The sequence below is a fragment of the Colletes latitarsis genome, chromosome 7, assembly GCF_051014445.1.
Source record: "Colletes latitarsis isolate SP2378_abdomen chromosome 7, iyColLati1, whole genome shotgun sequence".
Taxonomy (NCBI): domain Eukaryota; kingdom Metazoa; phylum Arthropoda; class Insecta; order Hymenoptera; family Colletidae; genus Colletes; species Colletes latitarsis.
Genome location: NC_135140.1, coordinates 14,415,728 through 14,438,759, shown reverse-complemented (window position 1 = coordinate 14,438,759; position 23,032 = coordinate 14,415,728). Strand labels below are relative to the sequence as shown.

General features: G+C 45.3%; 2 protein-coding genes across 2 annotated transcripts; one reads left to right on the top strand and one right to left on the bottom strand.

Annotated features, from left to right (window-relative positions):
• Positions 1-46: 46 nt before the first annotated feature.
• On the bottom strand, positions 47-9,653 carry LOC143344211 (NACHT and WD repeat domain-containing protein 2). The gene is given in 25 exon segments (XM_076770057.1): positions 47-193; positions 1,278-1,467; positions 1,528-1,686; positions 1,958-2,127; positions 2,213-2,412; positions 2,476-2,900; positions 2,976-3,194; positions 3,269-3,622; positions 3,679-3,802; positions 3,870-4,071; positions 4,139-4,351; positions 4,411-4,630; positions 4,776-4,948; positions 5,005-5,110; positions 5,199-5,801; positions 6,786-6,925; positions 6,980-7,177; positions 7,240-7,482; positions 7,602-7,800; positions 7,903-8,128; positions 8,195-8,339; positions 8,406-8,609; positions 8,863-8,979; positions 9,304-9,392; positions 9,551-9,653. Coding segments are annotated over 25 exon segments (5,169 nt in total).
• On the top strand, positions 688-22,959 carry Nipped-a (Transcription-associated protein Nipped-A). Its single transcript, XM_076770056.1, has 11 exons — positions 688-787; positions 10,355-10,534; positions 10,614-10,913; positions 11,001-11,195; positions 11,274-19,040; positions 19,114-20,472; positions 20,577-20,751; positions 20,826-21,057; positions 21,128-21,770; positions 21,852-22,065; positions 22,137-22,959. Exons 2-11 carry the CDS (start codon positions 10,409-10,411, stop codon positions 22,478-22,480), a joined length of 11,355 nt encoding a protein of 3,784 aa, XP_076626171.1. The 5' UTR covers positions 688-787; positions 10,355-10,408; the 3' UTR covers positions 22,481-22,959.
• Positions 22,960-23,032: the final 73 nt, after the last annotated feature.

Genomic DNA, 23,032 nt, shown 5'->3' with positions numbered 1-23,032 from the left:
TATGTTTTCTGGAATAAAAATATTTCCTATAAAAACGATGCAATCTTTATTCAGTATTTTCATCTAATTCCTCAATCGTTTCCGAAACGTTCGAACTTCGTATAATCGCACTTAAGTCGTGCGTTACTCGAGCAATTCGAGCCGCAGCTTTAAACTTAATAGCCACACGTTGCTTTTCAGTTTTCTTTTTCCACTAAAACAGTGATAAAATACGTATTGAAGTCTTATTTTTAAAAAATGAATTATATCCCACTTTCTCTTTCGCGTGAAATGCAAGTAATGGATTTTTATATTTCCTATTTCTTACTATCTTATGATAAATAAAATATGTAAAAACTGCTTCGATAGTCTGAAAGGATAACTACACCAATATTAGCGCCAACCGTTACACAATAATTCCCTATACTTTACGTTGAAAGTAAATTAATATATTCATTTACTGGATATAATTGCAAATAAAGAAATTCATACTTAAATTGTTTTTTATAGAAATATAAACTATAAAACCTATAATAGAGATACGTGTAAAAAATATTACTATCAATTAACCTATCAAGTAAACGGAATTCTGGTGAAAAAAAATCGATTAAAGGTTTTCCGTGGGTATTTTCTAAATGTAGTTGGCACAAGAAATAACTAAATTTGATACTTCCCTTTCCACCAAAGTAAGATAGAGTAGGAGAGGAAGAATATCATGGTCGAGTGTTTTGAGAGAACGTTTTAAGTTTGTATCTTATATCCGTGTTACATGTGTGGTTTTATATTTTTGGAAAACAAATGAAGTAAGGTAATTTTCGTCAACTTTGCCAAAAATTATATATACCTTTAATTTCGTTATTCGATGTACCGCTTTGTATACAGCAATAACGATTTATATTACTCTCAAATAGAATGTTGTGATAACTAAAATTTTGACAAAAACGATTGTAAAAAGGTGTTTCAAAGTGTTCTAAATTCTGTTAAACGAAATACTTATAACCAGTTTGCTTTATAAAGCTTGGTAACCATTTTAAAACGCTTTTACTCAACAACGCGGCAAGTGTTTATCCTAACCTATTTCGATAGTTGACAAATCTGTGACTGCATTAGGAACTAAAAATATTTGATTTCAATTACAATATTATCCATAAAAATTTGCCAAAGGGTTATCAGAAAAAAAAACCAATGAGAAATAGAAATTATTTTGTTAAGTGTGCAGTTTCAATGATGTCTTTGAAAATATGTATTGTTAGGTCAAGAATGTGATAAGTTGATGGTGTTAGGAATTGTTTACTTACATCTTCATCGCGAGATGGTAAGCCTGCAACATATTCTTTCATTCTTTCTTTCTTGGGATCCACTATAGCTAAAACAGATACACAACCATCGACTGTACCCAGAACTATGCTTTTACCGTCATAAGTGCTATCAATTGCACTTAATTCTGCTTGAACTCTGTAATTTGCTATCATTTCACAATCCGCGGATCTGCAAATTGAATATGTGGCTGAGTTTTGTTCGTTTCACAAATTTAATATACATTTTTACCTAAATACACGTATAGTTTTTCGTCCACTGTGATAATAAAGAACATATTCATCCGTACGGTTGAACATAGATATTACGGTGAAAACTCCCTCCGCTACTTTTGGAATATAAGTCATTACACTGGTGCCTTTCTTTAACTCTAGAAGCTCCAAACCTCCTCTGTAACAATAATAATATTAAATTTTTATCTTATACAGGTATCCCTCGAGTTACGCGGAAAAAAAATGGCGGCAATGCTCGAGTTACGCGGTTTCGGAGCAATTTTATTTAAAAAGAAAATATATATGTAATTATAGATGGATGTTTTTAAATAAAAAAGATAGTTCGTATATATTTCAGAATATTTCAGAGACTAATTCCGTGTCTCGACTTACAGGGAACCAATTAACTCGAGGGATACCAGTAATAAATTTTAAGTTACAAAATCTACCTGCTGGGTGCATATAACGTATATTTTCCATCTTTGCTAACATTTCCACTCCATTTTGGAATTGTACGGACAATTTTCTTTTTGTTTATATCTAAAATAATACCTTTGTCCAATCCGATTATTCCTACCCATTGTGGTTTATTTGGCATGGGAGTGATGCACACAATATCCTATTAAAATGTGAGCAGCATACAAAAATATTTCCATACAGTAAATAAAAAAAAAAACAGACTGTTCTAATAATATTCTTCTTACTTTGAATCCTGGCAACTTTATGGGAACCTTACTTATCAATGCACCCGTTTTTGCATTATAAATTATAACACAATCTCTGTTACCCTTATCTGCTGCCGGAGCAATCAAGAAAGAATTGTCAGATGTGACTACAACATTTCTGAATGGTGTACCTGTTTGACTTCTGACTGGATACTCCAACGAAAATATTGTTTTTCCATCTAACAATCGAAACAAAAAAATTAGCAACGATTTCTAATGTTTTTATTAATTACGAACCATACCCGGAATCGCTCTTATGACAAGTGTAGCAACCGTTTTCATGTTTTCTACACCAACGGGGTTCTTAGGTCTCGAAACAGCTATAAACTTAGACGAGTTATCAATTAATGTTAACTGTCTTATGTTCTGTTGTTCCTCTTTGAACAATACTTGCTCTGTAATTCTGTTCCATATCAGTACATTGCCTGATTCTGTCGAAACGATATATCTAAAACGAAAATATCCTAATGTAGCATTTACTCCAAACATAATTACACTTAGTTACTGTGGAATCACTGACTTCCCATCGTGCGTCATGCAAGCATGAGTAACAATTGCTCCCAGAGGGCTGTCTGCCAATTTTGAAATCAATTTTCCCGTATGCAAATCCCAAATTCCCACACAGTCTCTAGTGACTATAGCTGCCAAGTTACATTCCTCCGCGAGACTGTTAATACAAACAAGTGGTTCAAATCGTAAAGTTTATATCGCATTTCCTTGCACTACTAACACAGCGAAATACCTTATCATGTCTATCTGTAATTCGTGTCTATCTATTACGTGAACTTGTTCGAAAATGTTATTTATGTTCCATACTTTGACGCTTCTGTCGATACTCGAAGTAACCACGCTGTTCCAGTTCCCGATGGTCAATGCTTCCAACTGAATAATTCTCGCAAAGTGCGCGTCTAATATTTTTACCAACTCTGTCGTCTCTAAATTCCAAACGTACAAGTTCTTCCTATGAAAGGAACGCGATTCGATTATCGCCTTGTCTCATTCCACATTGTTTCTTTCAACGTATCGTAAGCGTACCTTACGCCAGCGACTGCATAATTCTTCGTACTGCTGACCATTATCGAATTGGAGCACATCATTCTCGTGCTGATGTTTCGGACTCCGTTCGGTAACATTAAGATGTACGCGTCGCTTTTACTCTCCAAGAACCAAACGATGAAACCGTTTGCGCTCGTGGCCAGAAGCATCTCCTCTTCTCTGTCCAGTTTCAACTGCAACAAGTACTCGACGTCGTCGTTGAAAGCTCTGGGCATGTCGTGAACCCTTTCCCATTCCGAGGACGTCTCGTCGCAGGTGTACTTCGTGACACGGTTGTCGGTTTTGGTCGTACAAGCGTACAAAACCGTTTTGTTCTTCGTCATCGTCAGAACGCTACAAGATATTCCTCGATAAACGTTTCAAATACTAACTCCAACCTGGTAATTCACCTGTGCAAATGCAGAGGATCCAGTGATCCCTTCTTCCTGTACGTATGAAGAAGCATTCTAGTATCTTCTATATTCCCAGACCAAAATACGACTCTGTAATCGTCTAAACTCGAATGTTCCACGTCTGTAAGAGGTGTAAATATCTCTGTATGGATTCTACTTCGATAACGAATGAGTTTATTCGTACTCACGCAAAATTGGCCACTTGTTCGAGTCCTCCGGGTTCGTGTGAGTCTCCAGCAAGTTCCCTCGTAAATCGAATCTACACCATCCTAGCTTGCCACAGACGAAGAAAAATTGATTCATCAGATGGACCCCGCACACTGGATCATCGTTCGGTAGGGGATTATCGATAATAACGAATTCGCTCGTCAATGTGTTCAACACGACGCTCTGTTTAAACGATTACGTTTAATTATGCTGAAAAAACGTATTCTCTAAATTTGTTGTCGATAAGGACCTGGTTGTTGGTCGTAAACGCGGCGGCGTATCTGTTGTCGGGACTCAGGACTAGGTGTTGCATAATTCCCTGTACGCCAGGATTAACGTCCCTGGTCATGTCGCTGGTGCTCAGATCCCAAGTGATGAACCGATTGGATATAGAGACCACGTACCGATAGTCCGACGTTAGACAAAACCCGAACACAGCGAATTGATGACCCTCCAGCGAATACTGAAAGACAACACGCGAGTTAGAAACGTTTCATTGTGCAGAGTTTGTCGTCGAATTACTTTCAAGGGTCCCCCGGGAGTGTGTAGACAGTGATAAACCGGGAGTAAAGCGCAATCCTTGGCGCCGTCGTTGTCGCACGCTCGAAGCAACATTTTCACGTTCACGTTGCCCCCTATTTCTGGCAATAATCGCCCGATTAGCTGTGGTGCAAGCATGTCCGGATGAGAACCTAGAATCGCGCCACCCAACCTGAGAGCGTCAGCGACCAGCATCAATTCTCTGGAAAATAACCCATTCGATCTTCAGAATCAGCGATATTAACCCTTTGTTACGAATTTCAACTTCTAAGAGAATTCTAGGATACGAATGTGCAAAATTTGAACGGAACCTATAAGAAGGGAAGTTAAAGAAGTAAGCTTGCTACCTGACGATGCTTTGGTTGTCGATGAAAGTGCACGCGTCCTCGAAATCGGCGAGCACCGCTTGCAACGGACAAGAACGGAGCTTGGCGTGCAGCCATTGATAGTTGAACAGGACGTTCTCGAAAAGATCGTTGAAACGTCGCGATCTGACCAGGTGGAACGGTAGCTCGCCGAACTGAAAAGTCATGAGCGAACCAACGAGCGTAGTATACTTTGGACATCATTATTTACCTTTCTTAAATTGTATCTCGTGATAGTGGAATCTTTCGAGTAGAATGCCAGGGGTTGTTCGGGTACTTTCCTGTCCGCCACACCTTCCTTGTCTGCTAAGTTGAATCTGCGAAATTTGGTCTTATTACCTTATACTTCGAAGCTCTAGACTAGAGTACCCCGTTAAGCCGCCTGTAACAATTTTTATCGTTTACCTGTGCCTTTGGATTTCAGTGTACTTGAACGGTTTGGGACGTCCGCCTCCCCAAATGCCCAGGTAGTAATCGGCAATCATCGAATGAAAATACATGGCCATGTTCATGTTTTTAAAGTATCTTTCCTTGGCGGCGTCTCTGAATTGTCTGTGGTACCAGTTGAGGACACTGACCCCGTCTGCTTCCCTTTCGCTCAAATAATTGGGCAAATCGTTTCGTATCCTCGTCCACAACAAAGGTGGAATCCGCCTCACCGGTGGCAAATGATATTGATACACGTCGTCCAACACTTTGTCGTCCAACGAGATCAAATCCTCGAGCTCCGACTCTGACAAGCCCGACTTGGCAGCAGTGATGTATGCCAATGCGTGAAACACCAAAATCTTACCGTGTTGCTTCTCGATTCGTTCGAACAGCATCATGATACTGTCCATCACGGTGCTCGTTAAATGAGTGTTCGCTGGTTTCGTGTAGCTTCTCCATCTGCAGATCTCCGCGAACACCAGCTTGACGAAAATCGGTAGAGAGCACTTGGATATAGCGTTAGCCACCAGACGCCATTGATAATTGTTCAGATCTCTGTGAGCTGTTTTCATCCACATCCTACGAAAATTATTTACTACTTTGTTTAACACTAAACCTACCACGACCGGCCATCTGACCGGTTTGTAAAAGAGCGGGAAAAATTTGGTATCAAATTCTGGTTAGCTTCCGATGTAAATAGGAAATATATGGATGAAAGTAGAGAATCTTCAGTCTCCACTATCTTAGAACAGTCTAACAATGCGTGTTAAAAATAGTTAAACTTTAGATGCTTGTAGTTTCGAAACTACTAGTGCTTTATCCATAATTGAGCCACTGTTAGAAGCGGTGAGGTCTCCCCTTTAAAGTGGTTTTTGGTTTTTGACGATCCGACTTCTCGTTTTCGAGATATCGTAATTTATGTAAAAGGTAATTTTTCTTAATTCGACTGTCCCACTGTCCGGCTCGCGTATAATAGCCTATTCACGCGTATTAAAAATACTAAAACTTTAGACCCGTGCAATTCTGAAACTACTAGTGTTTTATCTAAAATTGAGCCACTGTTAGAAGCGGTGAGGTCTCCCCTTTAAAGTGGTTTTTGGTTTTTGACGATCCGACTTCTCGTTTTCGAGATATCGTAATTTATGTAAAAGGTAATTTTTCTAATTCGACTGTCTCTGTCTCCGTCTGGCGCATCGCGTCGGGCCTCTCTCTCGCGCGTGAATCGTGACCTAGTTACTACGATCACGTGCGGTTAACGACCTTGCCTAGGCCGTAGTAAGAGTTCATTGATCTCGCGACGTAAACAAACGCCTCATATCTTCGAAACTATCCACCGCATCGACTCGAAACTAAAATCGCTATATCTCCGGAACTAATTGAGCTATCGACTCGTACAAACGCTCATTTTAAAGGGCATTTCATCCCCTATCAAATGCATATAACAACTATTATAATTTATGTCGTCTTCTATGTTTATTTTCACATTTACTTTGACGCTATATACCTAAAGAAGTTTCAGGTTTAATGTTAAAAAGTTACCGGTGAATTTACTATTATTTTTACCTTATTACGTCCATGGCTAGATCCTCGCCGAGAGCAACCACCTCGATGAAGTTCTCCTCCGTGTCTATCATCCTGCGTAGCAACTGATAATCGCGAGAGATCACAGGATTCGATTTCTCCGCCGCGCACGACAACATCATCTAAAATTACCCAATGGTTTTCGCGCGTGTTTAGAATACTTTTTCGTGGAATACCTTGCAGTTCGACGGAAGTCTGGTGGGCAACCACGATAATTTGTTTCCCTGCACCCCCGTCAATTGGTCGACGCTGTCCAAAAATAACAGAATCGGTTGCTCGACCGTGGCCAAAGTCAGCAAATATTTAAAGTAAGCTGTCAGTGGCACCAGATCGTCGGGGATTTCTTCAAAGGGCAACATGAAGTTGTAGGAAATCTACACGCAGGGTAACGGCTTCTGTCATGTCGTTCGACATCGTCATCCATTCGCGTACTTACTTGCTGGCAAATGGATATCAGTGTAGGTGTCAGGGCACTGCTGTCTGGAGTGGTGCCAAGAAATCGGATTATGTTGATTGGTCTCTTCCCAGTGAGCCACGTACCGCTCGTAAGACCTGCACTTTTCGCTAATAAAGACGTCTTCCCGCATCCTCCTTCTCCGTATAAAACCAAAGGCTTGTCGCTGTTGCCCAGCATGTACTCCTTGATCGTCACCAGAGTGTCTTCTCGACCATAAAACACCTGAACATTGTTTTACGCATCGATAACAAGACCGTAGATTTTATAGATCCTCATTTCACGCGAATTAATACATGTTTATCTCGTCCAGAGTATCTGATAAGAATTTCGAGTACGTCTACCTTGACGGAATTGTTGCAGGCGTGCAGATGCTGTAACATCTCCGTTATGATTTGACCCTGTGCAGAGCTGTCTTCTTTCCTCATAGCTCGGTCTACCAACTTCACTATGTTTCGATAAAAGTGCGTTATGAAGTGTTGAAGATACTCGCTGTGCGTTTCTGGGTCTAAACCTTCCCGGCCAACCCATTCCACGGTGTATCTGAATGAAATTAAAGAGAGAGCTCGCTGCATAAAATCATAATTATCAAATAACTGATACCTTAATACGAATTCTTTTCGATCTTATGTTAATTTTCAATACCTCTCCAAATTGGTACTTTCGATCTTGTTCGGTAGCCTTTCGTCCCTTAAATTCGCCAGCAACTTGGAGGCCTCGTTGTCCAAGCTTCGATTCAGTATATCCAAGAACAGGCTAGCCTTTCTCAAATTCTGAAGATTGATATTGTTTATGTATCGCACGTACGCCAAACAGTGATTTTTCGTGTTTTTAACGTTCAAAACGCCATTGATTACTTCTCTTTCGGTAACTGTACACAAAAATAAGAATTAACGAGCACGACCAGGCGTTTTTTTTTTAGTTTGATGTATCGTACCGGACATGAAATAATTATGCATCGTGTCTTTGTCGAATTTCCCCGAGTTGTACAATGACTGTGCTCCCTTTCTGAATAGTTTCTGCATTTTCACCATGGTGTCCCACCAAATGGCCTGATCCTCCTGCTGCAGCTTTGGTATTCTCTATATAACATACAAATTTCGTACGTTTATTGCAGTGGTTCTCAATCTGTATTTCAATTTTCTTACTTTATTGTTGAAATTCTTCAGAATCGACGATATCGGTTGTAAAATACTCGTCGGTGGCACCGCGTTGCTATCCTTTTTGTACCATTTATCCAGAAGACTCACGTCCATTCCCTGAGCTTCTAAGTCGCTGTGCAGCATCTCCAACTCGGAACTAAGCACGTATGTTGGAATAGGACGATAGCCGTATTTCTGTCCCAGGAACACCTAAGAAATTAAGATTAAATCTACCTTATTCTGCCGTAAGCTCTGTTACAAGTACATTTAGTTATTTAAAAAAGATAAAAAACATTGCTTTTAGGGAATCAGAAAATATTTCGTAATATTGATCTAACTCGTTGACTGTTTGATCTCTTTGTGCTCAAACTTCAATATTATTTACGATAAGTGTTTCGATACTCTCAAAATTTAATATTAATTCGAGTTCCACGTTATTCAAATAAATCTGCATGTTCTTTACCACAAAATTCGGTCCCATCGAGAGTCTCTGACAATTTTCTATCTCCCTCATACAGAGTTCCGTGGTCATGTGATCGTCGGTGGCCTCGTCCCTCACGCCCCATCTCATATCAACCACCTGAAATTCCATCGTTCGTTAATTAATTCGTCAACGTTCGTAGAGTTAAAATTAGAATTAAATTTGGAACGTGGAATCTAACTGATCGCAACGTGGGTGTTCGAACTTTCGAAAGTTTTATGCTCGTGTGCGCGGATCGGTACCTGGCACGATGAAAATCAATTGTTCCTTCAAGGACAGCTGGCTATGTTTACACAATACAGATTTTGGCAACCTTTACTAGCTATATCCACTCTTACACGTTTTTTAAATATATATATGCTGTAAATCAATATCCTTGAACGACGCATTTTCAATCTGCTCAGAATTATTTAGACTAATCACCTGAAATTCTAATCCGTGTTTCTCTCTGCAGTAATCCTTCAGTTTAGGGTAACACTGGGCCATTAATGTGTTTCGTTCCATCGTCGTGTCTAGATCAAAGTGTCTCTTATTTTTTATTTACAAACTCAAAGCTCAGAGTTTAGTAAATTCTATTCTCGAATAACAAGTAAAAATGTTAAATTCACTCGTAAATTAGCTTCTGCCCACAGATTTAGAAAATTCCTCGATAGAAGTTAAGTTTGCTTACCGGTGAAAGTCGAACTGGTGAATATTCTCACGATTTTTGAGCTGACGGCTGGCAGGGACTTCAAAGATCCCGCGAATATCGAATCGATAATTGCTTCGTCCATATTTTCACCTTTTCAACGCGTATTATGTCTTGAATTTTCTACCAATTCAACCGTCGAGTTACAATTGCATCAGGTTACTCGTAACATTGCAAGGATACTGAGATCGTCTTCAGAACTTCGTGAGCATTTATAGGGTGTGGATATATATTTGTGTGTCGCTAACATTTCCATGTATATTTCCAATTCCGTCGACGCTGAATCAAACGAGCAAGTTCCACCGCGCGTTTTCGACCACGAATTTAAAGAAATCGCTTCGCGTTTAAGTGCAACGTTATCGCCGAGAAAACGTTTAACGAATAATTAGAACTTAACTCGAGGTGGACGCCGGTGGCGGTTGCCAGGGGTTGTTTACGTAGCGTTAAGTGTACCTCATTGATTTTAAGAAAATCAGTATATCGTACAAGGTGCGTTTAAAAAATTCCCAGACTTTTTATAAATTCCAAAATTTAATATCATTTACAACTCTTTCGAACACGTTGGTCGAATCGTTTTTTCCAACTTGAGAATTATATCCTCTCTCTACTTTAATAAATACTAATAAAAAAGAATTTAATTCTCAAGTATGACGTATGCTTTCGAGGGGCCATTTTTACCTAAAGTCCCGGAAGTGTTTCAATGGCACCTTGTATACAATTTTTCCAACAGAAATAAACAATGATTTCCAACAGAGGAAGGAATGAATTTCGCGAAATTCTGCGCAGATTTACTAATGGACCGGACGTAGCAGGAATCGAAATTTTGATTAAACGATCAAAATGGCACCACCGGATCCAGTGACGCAAATGAACACGTACCGGTCGTACGTGACTATGCTGGCCGATCCGGTCTCTAAAGACGAATTGAAACTGAAGGCCGCCCAAGAATTGTCAGAAAACTTTGAGGTACCGAAATTGAACAATCGTTTCGTTTCTTTTCTCTCGAGAGACGGGAGAGACCGATCCCCAGTTTTCCTGTTCGCAGGTCATCATGTGCTCCTCGCAATACCCGGCGTTTCTCGATCACATGATGAAAATATTTTTAAAGATCCTCCAAGAAGGCGAGCCTCACTTCATATCGGAGTACAACATCCAACAAGTTCGGAAATTAATATTAGAAATGATACACAGATTGCCAAGCAACGATTACCTACGACCGTACGTAAAACAGATATTGAGTCTAATGTCGAAGTTATTGGAAACCGACAACGAAGAGAACGTGTTGGTCTGCTTGAGGATCATCATCGAGCTGCACAAACAGTACAAACCGACCTTCAATCCGGAGGTAAGTGACCAATCGTCGAGAACGTTCTCGCAACGTCTCTGTACGGAAGTAGCGTAAAAACTATTCTGTTGTTGCTTTCGCTCGTAGATACAATATTTTCTGCAATTTGTGAAATCCGTGTACAGCGAGCTACCAAAGAATTTGCCAAAAATATTCGAGCCTCGTCCGCCGTTAAGGGTGAAAGACTTGTCGGAGATAAACATAGAAGCACTCTTGAAAGAGACATTCACGATCACAGCCATACAGAGCGAGAAGAAAGCAGCTGACGGTACTGTCGTAACAGTAAGCATCGAACCTGTTTCATTGTCTGCTAGAGCAAAGTACTTAGAGACTAATGACAGAAAACGTGTTCTATTTCAGTACAATCTCATTCCTAAAGCAGTAATGTCCCTTAAAGTACTCCAGGAACTACCGATCATCGTTGTACTCATGAACCAATTATACAAGCAGAACGTTCATCAAGACGTGTCGGACTTTATTCCTCTCGTGATAACTACGATAACGCTGCAACCGAGTCCACAGCACAGAGCGTCGCCCGGATTCAACAAGGAAGTGTTCGTGGATTTTATGGGGGCGCAGATCAAGACTCTGTCGTTCTTGGCGTACGTGATTAGAGTCTATCAGGACGTGGTGTCCCAGCACAGCTCCATATTGGTGAAAGGTATCCTGGGTCTGTTCACCCTGTGCCCCATGGAAGTGGCGCATCTACGCAAGGAGCTGGTGATCGCGTCGAGGCACATCCTGGCCACGGATCTAAGGAACAAGTTTATCCCGCACATGGAATGTTTCTTCGACGAGGACATATTCATAGGACGAGGCTGGACGACGCACGAGTCTCTCAGACCGTTGGCGTACTCGACCCTGGCCGACTTGGTCCACCACGTTCGACTGCTGTTACCGTTGAGCGACGTTTCCAGGGCGGTGCATCTGTACAGCAAGAACTTGCTGGACCAGAGCCTTCCAACAGCCGTTCAAATGGTCTCCTGCAAGCTGCTGATGAACCTGGTGGACACCGTCAGGCAAAGATCCGACGCGGAGAACAGCACCCAAGGCAGGGAGCTGCTGATGCGTATCTTGTTGGTGTTCGTGTTGAAGTTTAAGACGATCGCGAAGATCTACATACCGATCTTGCGCAACAAGGCCAAGCAGCTGATGCCCCCCGGGTTGGACATCAAAACGGAGGACGCGAAGACCGTGATACCGGACCTGAACGACGACAAAGAGATCGGGAAGTCGAAATTCGGTTTCCCGTCCTCTCAGGCGATGAGCTACAACGTGGCCGATTACAGAAACTTGGTGAAGAGTTTGGTGCACGGCGCGAAAGCCATCACGTCGAACTGCATAAACAGCAAGACCGGCGAGGCGACGCAGTCGAACCAGTTCCAATCGAAGGAGACGTTGGTGTACATCAAGCTTGTGAAATGGGCGCTGCCGGCGTTGGATATTTACACGATAGGTCCTCCTACGATCGGTGCTGTCGCGCAGCCTGGCAGACCGGCTCAATCTCAGACGATACGCACGCGAGAAGAAAAAGAGGTTCTAGAGTTGTTCGGGAACGTGTTCACACAGATGAACCCGCAGACGTTCCAAGAGATATTCTCCACCTCGATCGACTACATGGTCGAGAGGATCTTCAAGAACTGCGCGTTGCAGATCATCGGTAGCGCGTTTCTGTCGAGCCACACGATATCGTCCACGTTCGCGACGATACTGGTGGAGTATCTGCTGGAAAGAATGGGCGACATGGGCTCCAACGTGGAGAGAAGCAACTTGTACTTGAGGCTGTTCAAACTCGTCTTTGGCAGCGTGTCCCTTTTCCCAGCCGAGAACGAGCACATGCTGAGGCCACACTTGAACCAGATCGTGAATCGAGCCATAGAACTGGCCATGTCCGCGAAGGAACCGTATAATTATTTTCTGCTGTTGCGCGCCTTGTTCAGATCCATCGGTGGCGGTTCCCACGATCTCCTGTATCAGGAGTTTTTACCGCTTCTCCCAAACATGTTGGAGGGTCTGAACAGGTTGCAATCCGGCCTGCACAGACAGCACATGAAGGATCTGTTCGTGGAATTGTGCCTGACGGTTCCAGTGAGGCTCAGCTCCCTTCTGCCTTATCTACCGATGCTGATGGACCCGCTGGTCTCCGCTCTGAACGGAAGCTACTGTTTGGTCAGCCAAGGATTGCGAACCCTCGAGTTGTGCGTGGACAATCTTCAACCCGATTTCCTCTATGAGCACATACAACCGGTCAGAGCCGACCTGATGCAAGCGCTTTGGCGGACCCTGCACAATCCTACCGATCAGGCTCACGTGGCGTTCAGGGTTCTGGGGAAGTTCGGCGGCGGGAACAGGAAGATGATGATAGAACCGCAAAAGTTGGAGTACAACGATCGCGAAACCAACTCGCCAGCCATCGTTGTCTACTTCCAGGAGCCCACCAAACCGATAGATTTCACGGTGGATAAGGTCATAGAGACCGCGTTCAACGCCCTCAAGTCGAACAACACCGACTCGTTCTATCGCAGACAGTGCTGGGAGGTGGTAAGTTGCTACCTGGCAGCCTCGCTCCGACTGGACGACAACAACGCCGTTCTCTACAAGCTGTTCATGCATCCCAGCTTCAAGGAGGGCAAAATTCCTCATCAGCAGGGACCTCATTACAAGTGTCCCGACGCTGTCGCGAGAAACGTTCAGCAGACAGCTCTGACCGGCCTCTTCGTTGCCGCGGAGATCAAAGAACTGAGGCACTCGGTGCTGGGCACCGTGGTGTCGATCGTCAGGCATTACACGATGGTCGCGATAGCTCAGCAAGCTGGTCCTTTCTGTCTGACCGGGAGACAAGTTCGCATGCAGGGTCAGGATCCCCTCGTTCTGATCGACGCTCTGGCCGTCATTATGGGCCACGAGGAGAAGGAACTGTACAAATCCGGCCACCTGGCTCTGGTTTTGATCCTCGAAACTGCCACCAATATTCTGGGCTCGAAGGAACGGGCCTGCCAGTTGCCACTGATGGAGTACCTGGCTGAAAAGATGTGCTCCCTTTGCTACGAGCGCGCTTGGTACGCGAAGTTGGGTGGCTGCATAGCTATCAAGTTTCTGTTCGAGAGAATGGCCACGAAGTGGGTGCTGAATCACTTGTTCGTCTTTTTGAAAGCGCTGATGTTCGTGATGATGGACCTGACCGAGGAGGTGTCCAATGGCGCCATAGACATGGCTAAGGCCAATTTGGAGAAGATGCTGCGAGTATGCGTGAATCCTGGTATACAGGATGGGAACACGGAACTGATAGAGGCACAGAACAAGAGCTTGTACGAGGTAACACATGAATTGGTGCGACAGGTGACGTCGCCGCACACGATGGTAAGGGAACAAGCTATGGCGTCGTTGCGACTGCTCGCTGAGATCCAAAACAAAACCGTGACAGAGGTGATGGAGCCACACAAGGAGGTTCTGGCGGATATGATTCCACCCAAGAAGCACCTGCTCCGACATCAACCGGCAAACGCTCAGATCGGTCTTATGGATGGAAACACGTTCTGCACCACGTTGAATCCGCGTCTTTTCACCATCGATTTAACAGTTATGGAACACAAAGTATTCTTCCAGGAGCTTCTGGCGCTCAGCGAGGCGGAGGACGCGAATCTGAACAAGCTGCCTTGCTACAAGTCCGTCTCCAATCTGATTCCTCTGAGGAAGTCGGCGTTAAAGGCGCTCGCTGCTTGCCACTACATAATCGCTTGCCGCGAAAAGATCTTCGGCGTTCTTTACAAAGCGCTGGAGAAACCGAACGCGGAGCTGCAGGAAGCTGCCTTCGAATGCATGCAGAAGTTCATCGCCGGTTTCCAGATCGACATGGAGTCCGTTCACGCGATAATGCGACCGATGCTTTTGACTTTGGGCGATCACAGGAACCTGAGCCTCAATTGCGTCAAACGGTTATCGTATTTGACGCAGCTGTTCCCCAGCACCTTCAGCATCACGCTCTGCGAACAGCTGCTGCAACACTTGAAGAAACTGTTGGAGAATTTGATACAGGCGCACAAAGGTATATCCAAGTCGGGGGAGAACGAACAGAAGATAGCAACCATCATAGGAATCTTTCATGAAATCCCTGCTGCCACTCCCAAATTCATCGATGTTCTGTGCAGGCTTGTTTTGCAAACGGAGAAATCGTTGATGGTCGAAGTGTCCAGCCCGTTTCGTATCCCCCTGATGAAGTTCCTCTTACGATACCCGACCGAGACCCTGAATTTGTTCCTGCACGACAACAACATCAAAGATCAGCAATGGAGCAGGTACTTGGAGTTCCTTGTTAAGCAAAAGGACGGGAAACCGTTCCGCGATGTGCTGCACAACAGTACGGCGAGGCTGATCACGATGCTGCTCGCCCATTCGCAAACGAACTCGAATTTAACTCACGCCGACAAGAGCGAGCTACAGCATCAGGCCATTAAAATTATTGCCATATTGATCAAGTACGACGATCAATGGTTGTCGACGCAGAGCCAATTGGTGGGCGCGCTGAAACAGATCTGGTGCAACGACGAGTACCAGGCGTTGCATAAGAAAGTCGAGAGCGTGGATTATTGTCACTGGAAAGAGTCGAAGTTGATCGTTAAGATTCTGTTGCATTATTTCCGCCATCATCCGAACGACATCGATTTGCTTTTCCAGTTGCTCAGGGCGACCTGCGACAGATTCATTCCCGATTTTCAGTTCCTGCGAGACTTCTTGGAGCACACTGTGGCGCAGGAGTACACGGTCGAATGGAAACGTAGCGCCTTCTTCAGGTTCGTCGACCACTTCCCTACGAACAACCTGTCCCAAGAGCTGAAAGCCAACGTGTTGCAACTAATCGTCATTCCCTGTTTCGCTGTGAGCTTCGAGAGAGGCGAGGGCATGAAATTAGTCGGAGGCGCGCCTATGCCATATCAGGATAACCCAGAGAACGTCGTGTCGGTGTTCATCAGCAAGATCATCGATCCGGATAATCCATTCGGTTCCGCCGATTGTGTTCGTATCTCTTTGCTCCAGTTCTCGTGTCTGTTGGTGGAGCAAGCCTCTCAGCACATCCACGACGTCACCAACAAAAGACAAGGCAACAAGTTACGCAGACTGATGACGTTCGCGTGGCCCTGTCTGTTGGGCAAGAATTGCGTCGATCCCACGACGAGGTATCACGGTCACTTGCTCCTCAGTCACATAATCGCCAAGTTCGCCATTCACAAGAGGATAGTCCTCCAAGTGTTCCACAGCCTGTTGAAGGCCCACGCGTTAGACGCGAGAAACGTGGTGAGGCAAGCGTTGGAGATTCTAACGCCTGCCATGCCTGTAAGAATGGAGGACGGCAACACGATGCTGACGCATTGGACCAAGAAAATCATCGTGGAGGAAGGACATTCCATGCAACAATTGTTTCACATTCTCCAATTGGTGGTCAGACACTACAAAGTGTACTATCCGGTGAGACACCATTTGGTCCAGCATATAGTGAACTCGATTCAGAGATTGGGATTCAGTCCAACGGCTACGATCGAGCACAGAAGATTGGCCGTCGAATTGGCGGAGGTAATCATTAAGTGGGAATTGCACAGGATCAAAGACGAGGCCGAGAGCTCGGATTCCAGTGGAAACAGAACGTTGGGATCCATGAAACGGCCCATAAACGACGATCCCACGGGTACCAAACGCATGACGACCCAAGCAGCCACAGGCAGCGCCACGATACCTGTGATCTTGCCCAGGATAGAGCCAGGGTCCACGAAGCCCATCGAGAGGGCGCACGCCGATGCTATCTTAAACTTCTTGCTTCGTCTGGCTTGTCAGGTGAACGATGTCACGACGATTCACGGGAATCCGGGCGAACAGCTGTCCAGACGTTGCGTGGCTTTGCTAAAAATGGCTCTGAAGCCTGACGTCTGGCCCCAGTCGTGCGACCTCAAGCTAGCTTGGCTGGACAAGGTGCTCGCCAGCGTGGACAGCGCTCAGCCGAATTACGGCAACATCTGTACAGCTTTGGAAGTGCTGACGTTCCTCTTGGGCGTGATGAAGAGGGAACAGATACTGGCGAGCTTCAAACCTTTGCAGCGCGGCATAGGCGCCTGCATCGCGAGCAGCAACACCAAAGTCATTCGACTGGTTCACGGGCTATTGTCGCGATTGATGACCATCTTTCCAGCCGAGCCGACCTCCTCCACCGTTGCCTCCAAATACGAGGAACTGGACACACTGTACACCACCGTTGGCAAATTCGTGGTCGACGGTTTGGCAACGTACGAGAAGGACACCGCGGCTACTCCCAGCACGTTGTTCGGCACGTTGATGATGTTGAAGGCTGCCTGCACGAACAATCAAAGTTACATCGATCGACTCATAACACCGTTCATGAGAGTTTTGCACAGAATGGCCAAGGATCACCTGCAGTCGACTCAAACGGAAGCCAATCCGGTCGGCAGCGAGTTGCTGATCTTGAGTTTGGACCTCGTGAAGAATCGGGTGGTAGTGATGGGCGTGGAGATGCGAAAGTCGTTCATCGGTTCGATTCTGGTCGGTCTGATCGAGAAAACGCAGGACATAAAGGTGATGAAGGCGATCACGAAGATGCTCGAAGAATGGATGAAGAACAAGAACCCTATCGCGATGAACCAGGCGCCCAGCCTGCGGGAAAAGTCGATTCTGTTGGTCAAAATGATGCAATACGTGGAGAAACGTTTCCCGGATGATCTAGAGTTGAACAGGCAATTCTTGGAGCTCGTTAATTTCATTTACAGGGACGAGACGCTGAAATCGTCCGAGCTGACGTCCAAGTTGGAGCCAGCGTTCTTGTCGGGTCTACGATGCGTCCAGCCTCAGATCCGAGCGAAATTCTTCGAGGTGTTCGACGGATCCATGAGGAGGCGGCTTCACGACAGACTCTTGTATATTATCTGCAGCCAAAGCTGGGACGCGATCGGTCCACATTACTGGATCAAGCAGTGCATCGAATTGCTCCTGGTCACGGCGAACTCGTCCACCCAGATCCAGATGTCCAACCAGGACACGTTGTTGCCCAGCGTAACGTCCGTGATCAACATGGCGGACAGCGAGGAGCACAAGAACTTTATGATATACAGTTCCATCAAGGAGGAACCTCAAGATATCTCGGACGCGGTGGACGTAAAGGACGAGCTTCTAGATATGGACCTGTCCAACGTGGACTCGACGACCGTCCCGGAGGAGATCGCCAACGCCGGGAAGGCGACGTTGACGCAGCTGATCGCGAAGCAAGGCGAATTCATCGATTACGCGAAAAAGATCAGGACGGAGCAATTGCTGCTAGCTGCGGCGCAACTTTGTCACATGGACACGAACTTGGCGGAACGCGTTTGGCTGGACACGTTCCCCAGGATATGGAGCATCCTGGACGAGCATCAGCACAACACTCTGATCGCCGAGGTGGTACCGTTCATTTGCAGCGGCACCCACGTCATACAGAAAGACTGTCACCCAAGCGCCATTGCTACATTCGTCGAGGCGATATCCCACTGCAATCCCCCGGTGCCCATGCGACCAGCTCTGATGAAGTATTTGGGCAGATCGCACAACCTCTGGCACAGAATGACCCTGAGTCTCGAACAGATGGCGTTTGATAATGGGAACAACCAATACAAGATCAAGAGGGAGTCAGACTGCTACGACTTTGAGCCCGACAACAGTCCTCACGCTGAAATTTTGGACTCGTTGTCGGACATGTACTCGCTGTTGTGCGAGGAGGACATGTGGTCCGGCCTTTGGCAGAAACACGCGCATTACAAGGAAACCCTTCAGGCGACCGCCCTCGAGCAGCAGGGATTTTTCGAACAAGCTCAAGGTGCCTACGACGTGGCGATGACTAAATTCAAACAGGACTACGTATCCACCCCGGCTCCTTTCAAGATACAACGGGAAGCAATGCTCTGGGAACAACATTGGATAAGATGCGCGAAAGAATTGAATCAATGGGACCTGTTATTGGATTATGGTAGCAAGAAGGCGGAGAAGAATCCATTTTTAATTTTAGAAAGCTCTTGGCGCATCCCCAATTGGACGATGATGAAGGAGGCTCTCGCCCAGGTGGAGCACAATTGCCCGAAGGAAATGGCTTGGAAGGTACGATAAACAGTTGATTTTAGTTACTTCTTAAATTGTTTACATGTGTTTCTAATTAATTGTATCTTCGTAGGTAAATTTGTATCGTGGTTTCCTGGCGATATGCAACAGCGAAGACCAACACTTGAGCACGGTGGAACGATACGTGGAGCTCGCCTCCGGTCTCTGCATGCGCGAGTGGCGTAGGTTGCCACATATCGTGAGTCACGTCCACTTGCCGCTGCTTCAAGCCGCTCAACAGATAATGGAGCTGCAGGAAGCGATGCAGATCCATCAGGGATTGTTGCACGGTAGAAGCACGTCGTTGCACGATATGAAAGCGATCGTAAAAACCTGGAGGAATCGGCTGCCCGTGATAGCCGACGACCTGAGCCACTGGTCGGACATATTTACCTGGCGACAGCACCATTACACGTTCATCTCGAGCCATTACGATTCGCAGCAAGACCAAACGACCAACCATTCGATGCTCGGTGTACACGCGTCTGTCCAGGCGATCATTCACTTTGGTAAAATAGCCAGAAAGCACAATCTTTGCGGCGTATGTTTGGATTCTTTGTCGAGGATCTATACGATACCTAGCGTTCCTATCGTCGACTGCTTCCAAAAGATCCGGCAGCAGGTAAAATGTTACCTCCAAATGGCTTCCGTTAGCGGGAAGAACGAGCTGCAAGAAGGCTTGGAAGTGATCGAGTCGACGAACCTTCGATACTTCACGAAGGAGATGACCGCCGAATTCTACGCGTTGAAAGGAATGCTGTTGTCGCAAATCGGTCGATCCGACGACGCGAATAAAGCCTTCTCCGCTGCCGTTCAGTTGCACGACACTCTGGTGAAAGCCTGGGCCTTGTGGGGCGATTATTTGGAGCATATATTCACGCGGGACGCGCGTCAGATATCCATCGGGATCTCGGCGATCACTTGCTTTCTTCACGCATGCAGGCATCAGAACGAGTCCAAGTCCAGAAAGTACTTGGCGAAAGTCTTGTGGTTGCTCACATACGACGACGACAAGTTCTCTCTTATGGAGGCTGTGGACAAATACGCGGTAGGAGTTCCTCCGATTCAGTGGCTACCCTGGATACCTCAGCTATTGATGTGTTTGGTTCGACACGAGGGCAACGTTATCTTGAACTTACTGAGCCAAGTCGGAAGAGTGTTCCCCCAGGCTGTTTACTTTTCTATTAGAACTCTGTACCTTACCCTAAAGATCGAGCAACGGGAGAGATATAAAAGCGCGGAATTAGCCGCCGGGAAAAACCAGGAGGGCGTCGAAGGGCGTGGAACTGCGGGGAATGTACAGCAACAAGGAGTACCTGAAACGGGGCCAATTCGAGCCACGCCGCCGATGTGGAGATGCTCGAAGATCATGCACATGCAAAGGGACATTCATCCTACGATTCTGTCTAGCTTGGAGGGCATTGTAGATCAGGTCAGGTCGAATTACGCGGTATTACAACGACAAACTCGATATGTAAATCGGATTAATTGTAGACGCGTTATTTATTACTTAAATTAAATTAATAAATTCTGTAGATGGTATGGTTCCGCGAAACGTGGTACGAGGAGGTTCTGAGGCAGCTCAGGCAAGGTCTGGCCAAGTGTTACGCGATAGCGTTCGAGAACCGTGGTGCCGTAAGCGAAGCTACCATAACTCCCCACACGCTGAACTTCGTCAAGAAGCTGGTCTCGACTTTCGGAATAGGAATTGGTAAGGCAGGCGTCCGGATTTCTAAAATTTTCCGAACGAAATAAATAGTCAAGAACGATTTCTATAAATCGTAGAAAACATATCCTCATCTCAAAACGTGAACAACACATTTGGCTCAGCGGCTTCAGAATCCTTGGCGCGCAGGGCACAAGCTACCGTCCAAGATCCCGTTTTCCAGAAGATGAAAGGTCAATTCACTAGCGACTTCGATTTTACCGTCCCCGGGGCAAGGTTGCTTCACAATTTGATCAGCAAGCTTAAGAAGTGGATTAAAATCCTCGAGGGGAAGACGAAACAGTTACCGAAGTAAGTATCGTTCGATAAGAACCAACGTTTGCTTCTGAACAATCGTCGGTCAACGAATTATTCTCAACAGGTCGTTTCTGATCGAGGAGAAGTGCCGGTTCCTCAGTAACTTCAGCCTGAAAACTGCCGAGGTCGAGCTTCCTGGTGAATTTTTGCTGCCCAAGCATTCTCACTACTACGTGAGGATAGCCAGGTTCATGCCAAGGGTCGAAGTCGTTCAACGACACAATACCGCGGCTAGAAGATTACGTATTCGCGGTCACAACGGTCGCCTGTATCCTTATTTGGTGGTGAACGACGCAGGGCTGGGGGATGCGAGACGCGAAGAACGCGTCCTCCAGTTGCTGCGTATGTTGAATCACTACCTGGCCAAACAAAAAGAAACTTCCAGGAGATTCTTACACTTCACCGTGCCTCGCGTTGTCGCGGTCTCGCCGCAAATGCGACTCGTCGAAGACAATCCCGCGTCGGTTTCTTTGCTGGACATTTACAAACAAGGCTGTGCGAAATTAGGAATAGAACACGACGCGCCAATAGCTAGGTACTACGACAGATTAGCGACGGTGCAAGCTAGGGGCGCGCAAGCGAGTCATCAAGTGTTAAGGGACATTCTGAAAGAAGTGCAAACGACCATGGTCGCCAGGACTATGCTCAAGGATTGGGCGATAAAAACATTCCCGGGTGCCACTGATTATTGGACTTTCAGGAAAATGGTAATATTATACGATGAATTAAAGTATAATGTTACCCTGATACCGGCTACCTAAATATTCGAACGTGTTTCCTTGTTACAGTTTACTTTGCAATTATCTTTGGCTTGTTTCGCGGAGTACGTACTTCACCTGACAAGATTGAACCCGGATATGATGTACGTGCATCAGGACTCGGGTCTCATCAACATTGCTTATTTCAAGTTTGACGTTGACGACACGTCGGGCGAGCTGGATGCCAACAGGCCAGTTCCATTCCGTCTGACTCCGAATATTCTTGAGTTCCTCACAAGTACAGGTTCGTAAAATGTACAATGGCAAAAGGCGATCTCGTTCGATACGATACTGAAATAAACTCACCTTGTGCAGGTGTCTCCGGGCCGTTGACTGCCAGTGCCATTGCCACTGCGCGTTGTTTGGTGCAACCGTCGTTCAAAGTGCATACGATATTACGCGCGATCTTACGTGACGAAGTTATCGCGGATCATAACAAGAAGCAAGAGGACGCGGAGAATGCATCTCAGGCCCCGACGGACATGAAGGGTGAACTTTTAATAACGATGGTAAGTCGTGCGGTCACAGCTATCGTCGCAAGGCTGAACTCTTTGGCAAATTTCGACGGAACTGACAGCAAGGTCAGTACACTGGTTGCTGCGGCCAACAGCCACGACAATCTGTGCAGAATGGATCCATCTTGGCATCCGTGGTTGTAAATGCGTTCTGTAACGGGCCTAATTGTGCTTCCAGTCTTAACAAATACAGACGAATATCGGCGAGCGTAGATGTTTTTCACAGTATCTGTGCAAAATCTGTATTATTTCTATTAATTTGGATTTCATGCGAGAAACATCTACGCCCATTGGTATTCATCATCCTTCGGATCTCTTGATTTGTACGGTTTTCTTTTGAAATTCATTGCTTTTTTTTTGTAATTTCAGTCGCAAAAATACTATATTTCATGTAAATATTACGTAGGAGCGATAAGGAATCACTTACAAGACACATTTTTAGTTGTGGCGGACAAACAGTGACTTATGTCAGTCATTTATCCGCGCACAACGTGTTTATATAATGTAAAAATTTTTGTCTTGGGAATACTCCATGTATCATTTACTGTACATAATTTTAAATGTAAGAGTTATTTATAGATCTGTTTATAAATTTAAAAAAAAAAAAAAAACAAGAAATAAAACCTCTGAAACAATTACCCCTTCTCCCGATCCTGCTGCAAGCTTAAAAAAAAAAAAATGAAAGGTATTCAAAAC